Here is a 17,599-nt window from a genome sequence, read left to right as displayed (position 1 = left end):
CGCATTTATAATCACGTGATCTAACACCCAAAGGGGCCGTCCATAAATGACGTCACGCACTTGGGGGGCGGGGGGGGGGGTCAGACATTTGTGACATGTGACGAGGGGGGGGGGGGTTTGAGAAATGTGACATCACATTAAAATGCGCGACTTTAAATAAATACAGACAACACGTTCTACTTAATTAAATATACTTTTTAATAAATTTTTATCCTACGACATCAGAGTGCAGCGCCACATTAAATACGCACTACGATAACAATAGTTTAAAGCGATTTGAAGCATGTTTTTCTTGGGGGGGGGCAAGGCACTGTGACGTCATATTTTAGGGGGGTGTCTGACTTTTTGTGACACCCTGTGACGAAGGGGGGGAGAGGGTCAAAAATCGTCCAAAATCGCGTGACGTCATTTATGGACGGCCCCAAAGACAATCTATCGTGGATAACATTGCTCACTGAACCCTGCCTTGTACTACTACTATTATACTACCACGTGTTAAACTCGCGAACGAGCACTTGCCACGTGCAGCCTTCGCAGGCTGCACGTGGCATAAGGGAAAGGGGGGGGCGGGGTCTGAGTCTCCGTTGTGACGTCATCGGCCACCCGACGTCATCGATGGTCGGCTTCCGGGGTCGCGTCGATCCGTTTGTAAAGGACCGCGACGCGTGGGTTCGTCGCGTAAACAAACAAACAAAGGGTCGAACAAACAAACAAACATTAAAATCAACAAAGGGGAACGATTCCACGCCGCCTATCGAAGCGCAGCGCTGAGGCCCGAGGCGTCAAGTGTATGGGGGGGGGGGTGGAAACCTAAGAAACGCGGCAAGTGATTGTCGATTCGCGAACAGGATCGATACGGAACTTTTACAAAAATCGAATCTCGCTCATCGACAACACGGCGTTGGTCAGTCCGATTGGAGTGCTGCCCGTTCGAAACGCTGCGTTCGTGGTAAATTAGCGACCGGGAGGGTACAGTTCTATACTTTAACAACAACAACAAAGGGGGGGGTGGAGGGGGAGGGAATCGGTTTGTGGAATCGAATTGCGCGTGGCAAGATTCGGAATCGATTTGTGTGGTATCCGTGTCCACGTCTGCCTTACCAGCGTTGGCCATTGTGAGCCAGCCTCCCTCTAATCTCTCTCCTCTCTCTCTCCTATCTCTCTCTCCTATCTCTCGCCGAACGCCCTCGCAGAGCACCGCGAGAGTTGTCCTGCAGGCTGCGTGTAGAGGCTGCCGCGGTGCGTATGTACCCGAGACGTGCGAGTCTTTGCGCTTGAGCCGATGAATGAATGAATTGGACCTAGCGAGTCGCTGAGAACGCACACGCGCACACACGCGCGGCGTGATGCGCCGAGGTCGAGCGGGTTGGATGTCAACATGGAATAGACTCCTCCCCGCCGCAAGACTCGCCCCGCCATAGGAACGTGGAATTTCCACCACTCGCATTGCGCAAGGGGGCTTTAAACGGAATTTGTGCCTCGCCTTGAATGTGCGGCTCATTCGAGTTAAGCGCGTTGCTTTTTGTTTGACTAGCGGTGTTTGATGGGTGGGTAGGGGGACGGTGCGCTTGCAAATCCCACTGCTGGTCGTTGTTGACGGGAATGGTTAAGTTTAACACGTAGCAGGCTTTTCGCGACCCAGTTTTATTAATAATAAACGTTTTTTGGGTTAGATCGCGTTATTTACAAATGTGTCGTAAACCCTCCACCACCCTGACACGGCCAGTCGGTGAACAAAAAGTTGTCACGTTGACAAAAAGACAAAATAATTTCGATTTAAAGCTTTCGTGACTGCAAGGATTCATCTTCTTTGGCCGAAACGTCGTGAGAATTTTATTGTGTTATTTTTTTTAATCAATTTTATTATTTTATTCTCATTCTACGACGTGACTTTACCGAAAGAACCAAAGAAAAAGACAAAATAGTTCACTACTTTATCCCCACCCGGTGTGTTGACTGGAATGATTGTGGATGGCGGCAGACCCACCGGAGTGACCGGACCCACCATCGTTCTGAAAGTTTAAATCCTCCCGTCTCTTTGCGTTATTATTGAGTGGCGTCTCTGCATTAATGATTTAAATTTCGGGGTATTGGGGGGGAGCGGGGTGGTTTGTTCGTCACATAGAGTATATTAGCTCGAGGAACAAAAGCTCTGCATTTTTACACGTTTTTATATTTAACTCACTCCGTCTGTTGTTGTATTCTCAAATCTTGTAACTCAATTTTAACCCACTTCCCAATGTGGTATCGACTGCAAACTTGGTATAGGTATGTCATGCTGATCACAATACTATATTCTATCATAAAAAAAAATCCAAAGCATATTTTTTAACATTTTACACGTTTTTATTTAACTCGCTCCGTCTGTTGTTGTTGTATCCTCAAATATTGTAACTCAATTTTAACCCACTTTCCAATGTGGTATCGACTGCAAACTTGGTATAGGTATGTCATGCTGATGACAATACTATATTCTACCATTACAAATTAAAAATATATATTTTAAACGATCTTTTTTACGGGTCTTATTGTCCACGCTCAACTCACGTTGGCTGTAATTGCCCACGGTCCCCTTACGTTATGGCAAACTTCGGGGCCACTTCCTGGATTCGTGGAGTTGTGCCATTACTAGCACGGTACATTTCATTAAAGCGTGTTTAAAAAAGTATTTTAAATATATATTTTTACACGCTTTCATTTAACTCACTCTGTTGTTGTTGTATCCTCAAATCTTGTAATTCAATTGTAACCCACTTCCCAATGTGGGTCGACTGCAAACTTGGTATACTTATGTCTTACTGATTACAATACTATATTCTATCATACATCTATATTTTTAAACATTATTTTTTATATGTTATGTTTCGGCTTGGGTCTAATTGTCCACGGTTCCTGCCATTACTAGTACGGTACATTTCATAAAAGCGTGTTTTAAAAAACGTTTTTTAAAATATTACTTATTCACATTCACACCGGGTGGATTTATTGCCGCGTCAAATGTCGTCTATAAATACACTTTCGTAATTTCACCTCGTTTGCCATTATCCGCGCCCTATTTTAAAACGTAAAAATGCGCAAAGTAGTTGCTGGCCAGTTGCATTAATCCACCGCCAAATGAGAAACTGTCCACGTATTTTGTCTTCTTGGGTTTATTCGGTTGGAACGCAATGTGTGTAATGGTTCTTGTGTGTGTGTGTGCGTCTGCTCGCCTGGTTCCGTGTCTTTCTGTCTCTCTCGTGTTTGTCTTGAGCTTTTGTCCGTCTTTGCATATTTTCACTTTTGTCTGGCTCTTCAGAATTGTGTTCCTTTCTGCGTCTTCCTCGGTGTCTCCGTTTGTCCCGTGCTCTCCGTGGGTGTCTCTCCTTGCGGGTCTTTTAAACCGCAGATGCAGTTTGAAAAAAAAAAGTGACATGTCCGTGATTCTACGAGTTTATTTGTTGGGCAAATACTTTGCAGGTCAAAGGTCAAGACCGTGTCGCTGACAAGGTTTAAATATTAAATTAAATGTGCCCACCACCTATTTGTCAATGTTCCGCTTGTTTCACCAGAAAAGCCTCGCAGAGTCTGATGGCACTTTTTGAGTAGCATCCTGCCATGTTTTCGCAGCAGGGGGGCGATGATTACTGCAAGATACTCAATCCCAATCGAGTAATCCCAATCGAGCAATCCCAATCGAGTAACTTACAGGTAGCGTTTCAAATTTGGACCATGACGCGGACGCCGGCACAGAATGGCCGCGTCCTCTTGCAATAGGGGGCCACGCCATATTCGGTGATGTCCTTTCACTCGGCCCAAATGCCAGCGAAGGGAATTCAGGTCACGTGTGTGTGTACGTTGAACTTCTTTCGCACCGTACGTAGCCAACCGGGATAATCGGAGGTGCGGCGGCGGCGGGGTGAGGTGGGGAAGGACAACAAACTACACACAAAAAGCAGTTCTAAAGATATCACTTTTCAATCTAGACGATTTAAAAGTACATAGCCCCCCGTGGTTTTCTAACATCGGAGGGAAAGGCGTTCCAAAAAGGAGAAGCGTTTCATCGGAAGGAAGAACGTCACCCCCGCGAAGCGAGACCGGCACCGAGAATTTAAACCCCAGGATCTCGGCAGTACCAGCTCAGTGCAGGCCACCTGGCCTCCTCTGGAACCGCGTTTGTAGTTTAACACTCTCTGCGCCACTGTCACGCCCTCCACCACCTTGTAGGCCATGCCAGGCCCCAAGCAGCGTCCTTCCCGCAAGGTGGCGGCGGCGGCGGCGGCGGCAGCCGGCGGCACTCGCCCCGCCGACGACGACGATAACGGCCCGGCGACGCGACGGACGGGCGCCGTGCCTCGGCCCACGAGGAAAGGGGCCGCCCGGCGCCCGAGCTGGGACATCGGCGGCGCGCTGCTCAACGTGGCGATAGTGCTGGGCGCCGTGAGCCTCGCCTGGTTCTGCTGGGCGTCGTACGTGCGCTGGCGGCTCACGGCGCGCCTCACCACGCCGCTCCCCGCCGAGCCGGCCGTGCCGCAGGGCTCCTCCCTCCCCGCGGCGTCGCCCGACCGCTTCTGGGGCTCGTACCGGCCGGGGGTCTACTTCGGCATGAAGACGCGGAGTCCTCGCTCGCCCGTGGCCGGTAAAACTAAAAACTATTTTTTTTTTTAAATGTATTTTACCAGGTAAGGCCCACTGAGAGCTGTATGGCGCTTTTTCAGAAGCGACCTGGCTGTCACAAATGATAACCCAATGAAGTGGCTTATCTTCACGTGGAAATTTATGGCAGCCAAATACTCTTGAACGCGTGATACTGATTCTAAATGCGGAGGGAAAAACCGGAGGACGCGGAGAAAAGTCCATGCGACCACAGGGAGAACGTGCAAACTCAAAATATAGAGGCATCAGGGTCGGAATCGAACCCACAGCTTCCTGTATACCAGGCGAGGTAGTTAACATCTCTCCACCACGGTAGTGCGAACCAGGACCACGAAGTCCCTTCTACCCACGATGCTTGACTTCTCAATCCCCTGTCTTTTTTTCACACTCACCTTTGTGAATCCACACTCACCGGTCTTAATCCACACTCGTATCTCTTTACGCTTGCCTGCCTTCACAACTCGCCTGGCTTGACACTCACCTGTCTGGGATCTCCCCCGTGGCCGCTCTCTCTCTCTCTCTCTCTCCGTGGGTCTCACGCAGGCCTCATGTGGATGGAGCAGACGGCAGGAGGTGGCGTGGGGCCCCTGCGGCACACGTGCGAGCAGGGCGACGCGCTGGCGCGCTACGGCTGGCTGACGCACGACGGACGCCACTTAGGCGTGCACGAGGCGCTGGAGCGCGACTTCTCGGTGCGCGCCGCGTTCGTGAAGCGCGCCGGCGGGGCGCACGGCGGAGACTGGAGCTGGCGCGTCACCGTCAAACCGCGGGTTCGTCCGCTAGTTTGCTCCGGTAGACGTTTTTCGCCGCGGCTCTCCACGTCACGTTACGCCGTCTCAAATTGGTCGCTTGGCAATTTGTAAAGGGGCAGATAATTATTTCTTACCCAGATGTCACCTTAGGTGAGCGAATCATTCTAATTTAGCACGTGGGCTTTCGCGACCAGTATTATTCATAATCAAGGTTTTTGGGGTTCGGTCGCGTAAGTATCAATGTGTCGTAATCCTCCACCACCCGACACAGCCAGTAAGGTTAGTCACGTAAACAACGCGCCAATTAGTTACTACTTCAGCCCACCGGTGTGTGTTGGAGAGTAAATCCACAACATTTACAATTTGAGTGCGACATTTCGCTGGTAATTACATCCAGCACCACTGGGCGATTTGCCACTATCTGTAACTAATTGGCGCGTTCTTTACGTAACAAACCTTACCGGCTGTGTCAGGTGGTGGAGGGTTACGACACATTTATACTTAGGCAATCTAACCCAAAAACCTTCGTTATGAATCTTTCTACCTCATGCTGCGTTAGCCTTCCGAGCTACAGGCAGGGACGGCCCGTAACATCTCGGCGTAAGCGGCTGAGCTCCAGCCGACGGCGGGGGGGGGGGACCCCCTGACTTTGGTTTGCGCTACCCCGCGACGTTCCCAGGCGTCGGTGGAGGCCGCTCCGCTCGTCTCGCTCCTCGTCTACGTGGCCACGGACGGCCAGGGCGTCCTGCGACCCCGCGTGGAGCAAGGGGAGCGCCTCGCGGCGGTCGACGGCTCGTCGGAGGAGCTGGGAGACTTCCGCGTCACCTTCGCCGCGCCCACCGCGCCCAAGACGAACGATGCCAAGTATGCCAGGTGCGAGCCCGCGCAGAGTGACGCCGACACCACGCAGAGTGACACCGACACCACGCAGAGTGACGCCGACACCACGCAGAGTGACGCCGACACCACGCAGAGTGACGCCGACACCACGCAGAGTGACGCCGACACCACGCAGAGTGACGCCGACACCACGCAGAGTGACGCCAACCCCACGCAGAGTGACGCCAACCCCACACAGAGTGACGCCGACCCCACGCAGAGTGACGCCGACCCCACACAGAGTGACGCCGACCCCACACAGAGTGACGCGGACACCACGCAGAGTGACGCCGACCCCACACAGAGTGACGCCGACACCACACAGAGTGACGCCGACCCCACACAGAGTGACGCCGACACCACGCAGAGTGACGCCGACCCCACACAGAGTGACGCCGACACCACGCAGAGTGACGCCGACACCACGCAGAGTGACGCCAACCCCACACAGAGTGACGCCAACCCCACGCAGAGTGACGCCGACCCCCACGCAGAGTGACGCCGACACCACGCAGAGTGACGCCGACACCACGCAGAGTGACGCCGACACCACGCAGAGTGACGCCGACACCACGCAGAGTGACGCCGACACCACGCAGAGTGACGCCGACACCACGCAGAGTGACGCCGACACCACGCAGAGTGACGCCGACACCACGCAGAGTGACGCCGACACCACGCAGAGTGACGCCGACACCACGCAGAGTGACGCCGACCCCACGCAGAGTGACGCCGACACCACGCAGAGTGACGCCGACACCACGCAGAGTGACGCCGACACCACGCAGAGTGACGCCGACACCACGCAGAGTGACGCCGACACCACGCAGAGTGACGCCGACACCACGCAGAGTGACGCCGACACCACGCAGAGTGACGCCGACACCACGCAGAGTGACGCCGACACCACGCAGAGTGACGCCGACCCCACACAGAGTGACGCCGACCCCACACAGAGTGACGCGGACACCACGCAGAGTGACGCCGACACCACGCAGAGTGACGCCGACACCACGCAGAGTGACGCCGACCCCACACAGAGTGACGCCGACCCCACACAGAGTGACGCGGACACCACGCAGAGTGACGCCGACACCACGCAGAGTGACGCCGACACCACGCAGAGTGACGCCGACACCACGCAGAGTGACGCCGACCCCACACAGAGTGACGCCGACCCCACACAGAGTGACGCGGACACCACGCAGAGTGACGCCGACACCACGCAGAGCGACGCCGACACCACGCAGAGCGACGCCGACACCACGCAGAGTGACGCCGACACCACGCAGAGTGACGCCGACACCACGCAGAGTGACGCCGACCCCACACAGAGTGACGCCGACCCCACACAGAGTGACGCCGACACCACGCAGAGTGACGCCAACCCCACACAGAGTGACGCCGACACCACGCAGAGTGACGCCGACACCACGCAGAGTGACGCCGACACCACGCAGAGTGACGCCGACCCCACACAGAGTGACGCCGACCCCACACAGAGTGACGCCGACACCACGCAGAGTGACGCCAACCCCACACAGAGTGACGCCGACACCACGCAGAGTGACGCCGACCCCCACGCAGAGTGACGCCGACACCACGCAGAGCGACGCCGACACCACGCAGAGTGACGCCGACACCACGCAGAGTGACGCCGACACCACGCAGAGTGACGCCGACCCCACACAGAGTGACGCCGACCCCACACAGAGTGACGCCGACCCCACACAGAGTGACGCCAACCCCACACAGAGTGACGCCGACACCACGCAGAGTGACGCCGACACCACGCAGAGTGACGCCGACACCACGCAGAGTGACGCCGACCCCACACAGAGTGACGCCGACCCCACACAGAGTGACGCCGACACCACGCAGAGTGACGCCAACCCCACACAGAGTGACGCCGACACCACGCAGAGTGACGCCGACCCCCACGCAGAGTGACGCCGACACCACGCAGAGTGACGCCAACCCCACACAGAGTGACGCCGACCCCACACAGAGTGACGCCGACACCACGCAGAGTGACGCCGACACCACGCAGAGTGACGCCAACCCCACACAGAGTGACGCCGACCCCACACAGAGTGACGCCGACACCACGCAGAGTGACGCCGACACCACGCAGAGTGACGCCGACACCACGCAGAGTGACGCCGACCCCACGCAGAGTGACGCCGACACCACGCAGAGTGACGCCGACACCACGCAGAGTGACGCCGACACCACGCAGAGTGACGCCGACACCACGCAGAGTGACGCCGACACCACGCAGAGTGACGCCGACACCACGCAGAGTGACGCCGACACCACGCAGAGTGACGCCGACACCACGCAGAGTGACGCCAACCCCACACAGAGTGACGCCAACCCCACGCAGAGTGACGCCGACCCCCACGCAGAGTGACGCCGACACCACGCAGAGTGACGCCGACACCACGCAGAGTGACGCCGACACCACGCAGAGTGACGCCGACACCACGCAGAGTGACGCCGACACCACGCAGAGTGACGCCGACACCACGCAGAGTGACGCCAACCCCACACAGAGTGACGCCAACCCCACGCAGAGTGACGCCGACCCCCACGCAGAGTGACGCCGACACCACGCAGAGTGACGCCGACACCACGCAGAGTGACGCCGACACCACGCAGAGTGACGCCGACCCCCACGCAGAGTGACGCCAACCCCACGCAGAGTGACGCCGACACCACGCAGAGTGACGCCGACACCACGCAGAGTGACGCCGACACCACGCAGAGTGACGCCAACCCCCACGCAGAGTGACGCCGACACCACGCAGAGTGACGCCGACACCACGCAGAGTGACGCCGACACCACGCAGAGTGACGCCGACACCACGCAGAGTGACGCCGACACCACGCAGAGTGACGCCGACACCACGCAGAGTGACGCCGACACCACGCAGAGTGACGCCGACACCACGCAGAGTGACGCGGACACCACGCAGAGTGACGCCGACACCACGCAGAGTGACGCCAACCCCACACAGAGTGACGCGGACACCACGCAGAGTGACGCCAACACCACGCAGAGTGACGCCGACCCCACACAGAGTGACGCCAACCCCACGCAGAGTGACGCGCGTTTGAAGAGTGAAGCGGCAGGTGAGGCGAGGTGACGGAGGGAGAGAGTGCGTGCCTGTGTGTTGAACTTCTTTAGCACCGTACGTGGCCAACCGTGCCAATCGGAGGTGCGGTCAGATGTTCGATTGTCGATGGTGATTGCTGATCGGCCGGGGGGGCATTGACACCGACTGCCGATTGGCCGCTGGCGACGCAGGTACAACAGCCTGCGGGCGCCACTGGGGGGGCTGGAGCGCGTGACGGAGGTGGTGCGCGCCAGCCTGAGCGGCCGCTTCGTGTTCGGCCCGGACGACGGGGAGGAGCGGCGCTACGTCGTCGCCGTGGACGGGAGGCAGCTGGGCGCGTCCGAGCCGAGCGACGGCCACGCCTCCACGCTCGTAGTGCACCAGCTCACGGCCAGGGCGCCCTTCCAGGTGCGCCACGGCGGGGGGGGGGGGTGTCCGAGCGCGTCTCCGGTAGCGGCCACGGTCTCGTCTCGCCGCGGGCCATCCTCGCTGGCGCTGGTCTTACCTCGCCGGCCATTGCGACCTTGCAGTAATCTTACATTGCATGGTCGCACCTATTGCACACGCAAGCTGCTTTACACACAACACCTTGCTGATTTAGTCAAGGATGAACAACCATCATCACGCATACTCCGGTCATCCTCGCAGCAGCGGCTTTTGGCTGGCCATCGAACAAAGATGATCACCGCATCGCGTACCTTCAGATGTGCTTCTACGGCCGTCTGTAACGCTCTTCCTTCCGATATTAGGAAGCCACTGGAACTATGCACTTTTTAATAATTTAGATTGACGAACTCATTTCTTTAGAACTGCTTTTATTGTTATGTTTGTTGTCCTTCCCCCGCATCTCCGATTAGCACTGTCAGCTTTGTACGGTGTGAAAGAAGTTCAACATACACGTGGTGCGGTGAAAGTGTGGGTACATTACGTCTGGTCACCGTAGAAGAGTAGGCCCAGACACACTCTAGAGATGCTTTCCAGAGCATAATCAACTACATTTAATCTTATGGATGTTGTACCCATGCTGTGGGTCCTGGCGAGATGTTAACTACCCCGCCTGGTACACGGGAGGTCGTGGGTTCCATCCCGACCCTGACCGCCGGTTTTTGGAGCTTCCATGTCTCTCTCTCCCCATGGTCGCGTGGATTTTACTCTGGGTCCTCCGGTTTTTTCCCCTCCACATTTAGAAAAAAGAGCTATATAGATCAGTGGGGCCTTTATTTAATAGTTGTAATCCAAAGCTTCATTGGTGATGACAAAAAAAACAAAAACCAATCTACAGCGCGTAATCATCTCGCGCGTACCGCCTCCAGCCGCGGGTTTTCGCGCGCGCCGCCCCCCCACGTAATCCGTGCCCCCGTCCCACCTTGCGCCGCCGCGCAGATGGAGGTGCTCTTCGAGTCGGGCAGCGTGGAGCGGCGCGACGGGGCGCTGGCGGGCGCCGCCCTCACGCGGGAGCTCGCCGCCCGCCAGGCGGCGTTCGACGCGCGCTTCGAACGCGCCTTCGGCCTCGCGGGCGCCAAGGGCTTCCCGCCGGCGCAGGTGGCCTTCGCCAAGGCGACGCTGAGCAACGCGCTGGGCGGCGTCGGCTACTTCTACGGCCGCTCGGTGGTGCGCTCGCCGCTCGCGGACGAAGGGGCCGCGCTCTACTGGCCCGCGCCGCTGCTCACCGCCGTGCCGTCGCGCTCCTTCTTCCCGCGCGGCTTCCTGTGGGACGAGGGCTTTCACCAGCTGCTGGTGTGGCGCTGGGACGCCGAGGTGGCGCGCGACATCGTCGCCCACTGGCTCGACCTCCTCAACGCCGACGGGTGGATCCCGCGCGAGCAGATCCTGGGAGCGGAGGCGCAGAGCAAAGGTCGGGGGTCGGGGGTGGGGGGTGGGGGGTGGGGGGGGGGGCGAACGTCCTCTTTGGGGGGAGCGCGGAGGTTCGCGTCGCTCGTCGCCGCGGCGACGGTTCGCTTTGGTTGCCGCGGTTACGGCTTTGAGAAGCGCGGGTTTTGCCCGACTCGTTTTGCAGCGTCTACACGGTGGTGTTGTGCGGGGTGTTCGTACTGTTTTGAGTCGCGCAGTTTGCCTCGTATGTACCGGTCTGGCTCATCAGATTGTCCTGTCTTGTTCTGTCTCCTTTGTACGGTCTCGTATGTATGTCTGTAACGTTGCCAGGATTTAATTTGTCCTGATGTTCTTGTTTGTACTACCTCTCTCCCTCCCCACCCTCCCTCCCCTCCCTCTCTCACTCCCTCCCCTCCCTCCCCTCCCTCTCTGCCTCCCCTCCCTCCCTCCATCCCTCCCTCCTTCCCCTCCCTCCCCTCTCCCTCCCTCCCCTCCCTCTCTCCCTCCCCTCCCTCCTCACCCTCCCCTCCCTTCCCTCCCCTCTCCCTCCCCTCCCTCCTCCCTCCCCTCCCTCCCCTCCCCCCCTCCCTCCCACCCTCCCTCCGCCGGCGTGCCGGTGCTCCCGTGGCGTAGTCCCGGCTGAGTTCGTGGTGCAGCACAGCCAGAACGCCAACCCCCCCACCTTCTTCCTGACGCTGCGCTCCTCCGTGGCGGGGCTGGGCGCCGGCTCCGTGTCGGACGAGGACTCCGCGTTCCTGCGGCGAATCTTCCCGCGCCTGCGCGCCTGGTATCGTGTGTAAACAAAAACAAAAAATCGACAGCGTCGCGGGGTTCGGGGGCGGGCGGGCGGGCGGGCGGGCGGGCGGGCGGGCGGGCGGTTCTTCCGCGGGTCGACAGACACGCGGCCGGCTCGCCGACCGGTTGCTGCGCGGGTTTGTGCGGTGGTGGCGGCGGCGGTGGCGCAGGTTCGATTGGTACAACTTGACGCAGAGCGGGCCCGTGCCGTACTCGTTCCGCTGGAGAGGACGAGACGCCGACACCAGCCTCTTCCTCAACCCCAAGACCCTCACGTCTGGCCTGGACGATTACCCACGGTGAGGCCACCCCTGCGTTTCGCCCTCCGCATTCGGCAGCGAGCACCCTCCCCGTCTCGCCGCCGCTCCTCCCTCAAGACCCCCACCTCCTTCTCCCCGGCCCACCCTCCGTCCCTCGGCACCCCCGGTACCCGCTAAGCTGCCCTCCCTATACCCCGACCCTATTGACCATATCGCTTTTAGCTACCCTAGTGGGTAGCACTCATAACCGTTGTAAAACGCCTTGGATAAAAGTGCGATGTGAATATATAAGATGAGCGAGTGGCGGCTTGCCCTCCTGCCTGCCTCGCCGCGTGTTCCTCTCTGTGTCCCGCTGTCCTCCACTGGAGAGCCGCGCTGCATGCGTTGAGGGTAGCGAAGATCTGCTGTGATTACTACGTTCGCTTAGGAATCGAGGAGTGGACTGCGCACGTGTGTTTGCGTGAGAGTCTGTGTGTGCGTGTGAGTCATTGTCTTTGTGTGTCTCCATGAGTCTGTGTGTGAGTCTGCGTGAGTCTCCGTGAGTCTGTGTGTGAATCTCTATGAGTCTGTGTGTGTGTGTCTCTATGAGCCTCTATGAGTCTGTTTATATGTGTGTGTGTGAGTCATTGTCTTTGTGTGTCTCCATGAGTCTGTGTGTGAGTCTGCGTGAGTCTCCGTGAGTCTGTGTGTGTCTCCGTGAGTCTGTGTGTGAATCTCTGAGTCTGTGTGTGTGTGTCTTTATGAGCCTCTATGAGCCTGTATATGTGTGTGTTTGAGTCTCTATGGGGAGCGGTAGTGTAGCGGTTAACGCTACGCTGCGTTACGAACCGGGCGGCCCGAGTTCGATTCCCGCTCATGGCCAACACCAGTGACGATTATCTGAACCGGTCCTGGGCCTCCTCCGCTAGGTCGACTCAGCCTCAAATGAGTACCTGGTGCAGTGCGTAAACATCGCCACTGGGGAGACAAAGGTAGCCGGGCGTGGTGCTGGCCACCCACCCCCTCGTGTGCCATGCCGGCCTTCATAGGTGCTCGTTAACAGCACTTGCCCCTACAGTCTGTTGAGGCTATACGGGGGAATCTTTGTCTTTGATCTCTATGAGTCTCTATGAGCCTGTGTGTGTGCATCCCAGGGCTTCGCATCCCTCCGAGCAGGAGCGCCACGTGGACCTGCGCTGCTGGATGGCGCTGGCAGCCGGTGTCATGGCCGACATCGCTCGCACCATCGGGGAACCCCACCAAGGTGGAGTCTCACGGGGTCACAGGGAGCGGGGTCGCGGGGTCGCGGGGTCACGGGGTCACTGGATCACGGGGAGTGGGGTCACTGGGTAACAGAGAGGAGCGTTCGTACGGGGCAGTGCCATATCCGAGCTGCGATGCGCTTAGTAAACTAACACAAGAGACAATTTTTTGTATTTTACCAGGTAAGGCCCACTGAGCTTTCTAGCCCTTTTTCAGAAGCGACCTGGCCACAAATGATGAAAGCTCAACCAAAGCGGCCTATCATCGTGTGGAAATTTATATCTGCCAAATGCTTTTGAACGCCCGTTGGAGAGGTCCACGGTTCGGGCCAAGCGGCTGCCCTAGTTAATATCGTCGGAATGTTTATCTAGCCGGGCGCTGGTGGCGGACTGCCGTAATTCAGCACTGTGGAAGTTGAGGGTAAGGTGGATCACTAAAAAGTCGTGAAATTCCCCAAACTCTCTGAATCAGTAAGTCACCCACTCCTGGCTTTCCAGGATATGATGGCAGTAGAGCACAATGAGCCAGACCGTTACATACGATGAGTCAGACCACCCCACTCCACTTGAGAACTCGGCGTCAACCGCAGGGTGGTTGCGATGGACCCCAGATTTTAATCCCAGGATCTCGGTGGTGCCACCTCGGCCACCACCACCACCACCACCTCTTACACTCTGACCTCTCTGGCTGCCGTACATTTCCTCATCCACCTCCTCCTCCCCCTCCTTACTCGCTCGTCCCGTGTCACCCACCCCTCCCCGCTCCTCCTCGTGCGGGCAGTGTACGCGCGAATGCACCGTGAGCTGAGCGACAACGACATTCTGGACGCGCTGCACTGGGCCGAGGAGCTGCAGGCCTACGCCGACTGGGGCAACCACACGGAGGCCGTGGCGCTGGTGCGCGAGAGGGTGCCACCCGCGCCCGGGCAGCAGCAGTCGCGCGCGCCGCCGCAGATGCGACTGGTGCGTGCCGGCCGTCGCGACTCGAACCTGTGAACTAAAACTACGAAAAATGTTTTTTCCCAGATGGGGGCCCATCTTTTTCAGAAGCGACCTGGCCCCACGGGTTGACTGTTCAACGAAGTTGGCGGCTTCCCGTCGTGTGGGAATTCTAGCAGCCGTCAAATACTCAAAGAAATGCGCGACGTCCATTCTGAGTGTGGACCCGCAGAGAACGCGCAAACTCGAAATAACATTGAGTTTCTAGTTCAGCTTTAGGTCTCCGCCATCGCTAAACCCCCACCTCTGTCGCGTCCTAGGTCCGCGCCGTCCGCCGCGCGCCCAGCGAGCGCTTCGTCAACGCGCTGGGCTACGTGAGCCTCTTCCCCCTGCTGCTCGGCACCGTCGAGGCCGACTCCCCGCGCCTCCCGGCGCTCCTCGACCTCCTGCGCGACGAGAGCCGCATGTGGACGCCGTTCGGCCTGCGCTCGCTGTCGCGCTCCGACCCCCTCTACCAGAAGCGCAACACGGAGCACGACCCGCCCTACTGGCGCGGCGCCGTCTGGGTGAACGTCAACTACCTGGCGGCCCGCGCGCTCCACCGCTACGCTAAACTCTCCGGGCCGCAGCAGCGGCGCGCCGGCGACATCTACAACAGCCTGCGCGAGAACGTCGTCGGCAACGTGTACCGGCAGTACGCCGCCACGGGATACGTGTGGGAGCAGTACAGCGACTCGACGGGCCGAGGCCAGGGCAGCCACCCCTTCACCGGCTGGACTTCGCTGGTGGTGCTCATGATGGCCGAGGAGTACTGATGATTGTGTACATGCGAGGCGAGAGGCGCGTGGCGGAACAGCTGGGCGAGGACGGCTGGTCGTTATGGCGTCCATCGAGCCTTGTCCGTGGTGTGGTTTGGGGCCCCTGATGAAAGGCAGATTTTTTTTTAATTAGTTTTGTCGTACGTATGTGTGTATGTTGAACTTCCTTTGCACCCTACGCAGCCAACCGTGCTAATCGGAGGTGCGGGGGAAGGACAGCAAACTAAACACGTAAATCAGTTCGACAGAAATGAGTTGTCAATCGAAATGATTTAAAAGTGCATAGCTGCAGTGGCTTCCTAATATCAGAAAGAAGAGCATTCCAGACGGCCGCAGAAGCCCATTTGAAAGCGCGCGATGCGGTGACCGTCTTTGTTTGATGGCGAGCCAAAAGCCGCTGCTGCGAGGATGACCGGAGTTGGCATGATGATGGTTGTCGCTCCTGACGAGATCAGCGAGGTATTGTGGTTCATTTGCGGCCACCACTTTGTGTATTCGCAATCGTGTTCCAGTTGTGCCGTCGGGGACCTCGCAGTGAGCAGTGAATCTCACCCCGTGTGGCCGAGGGTGATCCGCAGAAGCGTATATCACGGGAACTGCTTCTGAAATCGCTTGAAGCGACCTTTTATTATTTTTTTTAATACACACACTCGGGGCTACTGCTGTAGAGAAATGTTCACCGTACGACACTTGGACCCGTTGATTTTTCTTTCTTTTTATCAAACTCTAGGAGTTTTACTTTGTGTGTGCGCGCTCGCACGCACAGTTTACTGGGTGTATGGGGGTGAGACCATCAACTCCGCTACAGTTGAAAACCGGGTCAAATCAGAAGCCGGTCGACGCGAGTCTCCATGTAAGCCTCTGGGTGCCTAAGCAAGTCGCCGGGTGACCCGGCTAAGAGCGTCCAGCCGACTGCACTTGAGACCCCGGTTTTAGCCACAGGGTGGTTGCGATGGATCCCCAGATTCACGGGCGGAGCCAGGGGGGTGACAGGGTAGACAATTGTCACCCCCGAAAAAAAAATCGAAAATCTGAAACATTCTGCGTGTAAGTGTACGACACTCGGTCTGGCGGACTCCGTACAACTGCATCGTCAGAGTGTGTCGCCAACTGATGGCGTCTAGTTCAACAGCCTGGCTCTCTCTTAATCATTCTTGAAATTAACATTTGTTGAATGCCACCCCGGGCTGAAAATCCTGGCTCCACCCCTGCCCAGATTTGAACCACGGATCTCAGCGGTGCCACCTCAGCCACCATCTCTCTTACACTCTGACCTCTCTGGCTGCCGTCCATTCCCCCCCCCGCTCCCTCATCTGCGATGAATGGTTCCTATCGCCGTGCCGTCACTTCTCCGGCCACCAAGTCGACTGCAGAATCCTGTAGTCTTCACACTTGGTGGTTCACGTGCGATCGCCCAGAGACAACTGTGATCACGTGACCAGGAGCACCTGGTGTTAAAATAGCAACTTACACGTCTTTTGTTTGCCCGTTTTTGTTTAAGTTGCTATTTCAGCATTTTGCGAATGCGCGGCCTTCACGCGGGGGCCTGGCCATGGAGCCTAAACATTTTCTCAAGCTGCGAGCGAGCCAACTGCGTGGAAACGCATGCAGGCTCCTCCTCGGCGACACCACCACCCCACCCCGTGCACCCCGGGCCTCGTCCTGTTTGCCAGTCGTCGTGAATTTGTAGCCGGAGGACCACGCAGCGTCGAGGCTATGAGCGGAGGCAGCTTTCCTGTACCGGCGCACGTGACTCGCCGTGGCCTGCTAATATTACCGGCTCCACCACCACCACCACCACACCATCCACTGACCCCCCCCCCTCCCCCCAATTTCCCCCCCTCACCGCTTTCACGACCACTAAGCTGACCGTGCAGCCCAGAGCGCAATGGGCGACGGCCCCCACCACTCTCTCACACGAGTTGTCGCAAAACACTGGTCGTATCGAAATGTACTAAGCGGGGAAGAGTCAACAATGTTGATTTTGTCGTAATGTTTTAATTAATCGCCTTTTGTTTTTTTTTGTAAAACAAAATAAAACACCCAAGACACGTCACTGAAACTCAACAGGTCCAACGAATGTTTATGCCTAATCGAGATCTCCTGTTGCTCGACCGGCGCCCGTTACGGGCATCCGTGGTTTGTGTTGCTCTGGTCGGGGACGCGTCGACCCGCAGCGACCCGCAGCGACCCGCAGCTACTGCTGCTGTTGCTTCTTCCGATCCTCCGTCTGCTTCGTGCAGCGAAGCGTGGCAGAAGCACCACAACAGAGCCCTGCAGGATAGAGTTTAGCAGGATGGGGAGCCCTGCAGGATGGCGGCCCTGCAGGAT

General features: G+C 57.6%; 1 protein-coding gene across 3 annotated transcripts; it reads left to right on the top strand.

Annotated features, from left to right (window-relative positions):
- The first annotated feature begins 599 nt into the window (after positions 1 to 599).
- On the top strand, positions 600 to 17,335 carry MOGS (mannosyl-oligosaccharide glucosidase). Of its 3 annotated transcripts, none has more exons than XM_032976843.2 (11): positions 600 to 904; positions 4,204 to 4,615; positions 5,176 to 5,402; positions 6,064 to 6,257; positions 9,574 to 9,790; positions 10,766 to 11,237; positions 11,849 to 12,002; positions 12,181 to 12,309; positions 13,404 to 13,513; positions 14,293 to 14,474; positions 14,771 to 17,335. In XM_032976843.2, the coding sequence occupies exons 2-11, from the start codon at positions 4,207 to 4,209 to the stop codon at positions 15,263 to 15,265; spliced, it is 2,589 nt and encodes an 862-aa protein (XP_032832734.2). In that variant the 5' UTR covers positions 600 to 904; positions 4,204 to 4,206; the 3' UTR covers positions 15,266 to 17,335. The 3 variants fall into 3 exon arrangements, with proteins under 3 accessions (XP_032832734.2, XP_032832733.2, XP_032832732.2); XM_032976842.2 differs by having other exon boundaries at positions 600 to 949; XM_032976841.2 differs by lacking the exon at positions 600 to 904 and adding an exon at positions 1,050 to 1,239.
- Positions 17,336 to 17,599: the final 264 nt, after the last annotated feature.

This window comes from Petromyzon marinus, chromosome 60 (genome assembly GCF_048934315.1).
Source record: "Petromyzon marinus isolate PM22_M1 ecotype Great Lakes invasive population chromosome 60, UKy_Petmar_22M1.pri1.0, whole genome shotgun sequence".
In the NCBI taxonomy this organism is placed as follows: Eukaryota; Metazoa; Chordata; class Hyperoartia; order Petromyzontiformes; family Petromyzontidae; genus Petromyzon; species Petromyzon marinus.
This window is presented reverse-complemented; position numbering and strand designations above follow the sequence as displayed.

Bases quoted from the DNA above. Each gene is read 5' to 3' on its own strand.
- MOGS (XM_032976843.2), top strand. From the start codon at position 4,207: ATGCCAGGCCCCAAGCAGCGTCCTTCCCGCAAGGTGGCGGCGGCGGCG. The intron at 4,616-5,175 runs GTAAAACTAAAA...GGTCTCACGCAG, and splicing joins TCCTCGCTCGCCCGTGGCCG to GCCTCATGTGGATGGAGCAG. The intron at 14,475-14,770 runs GTGCGTGCCGGC...GTCGCGTCCTAG, and splicing joins CGCCGCCGCAGATGCGACTG to GTCCGCGCCGTCCGCCGCGC.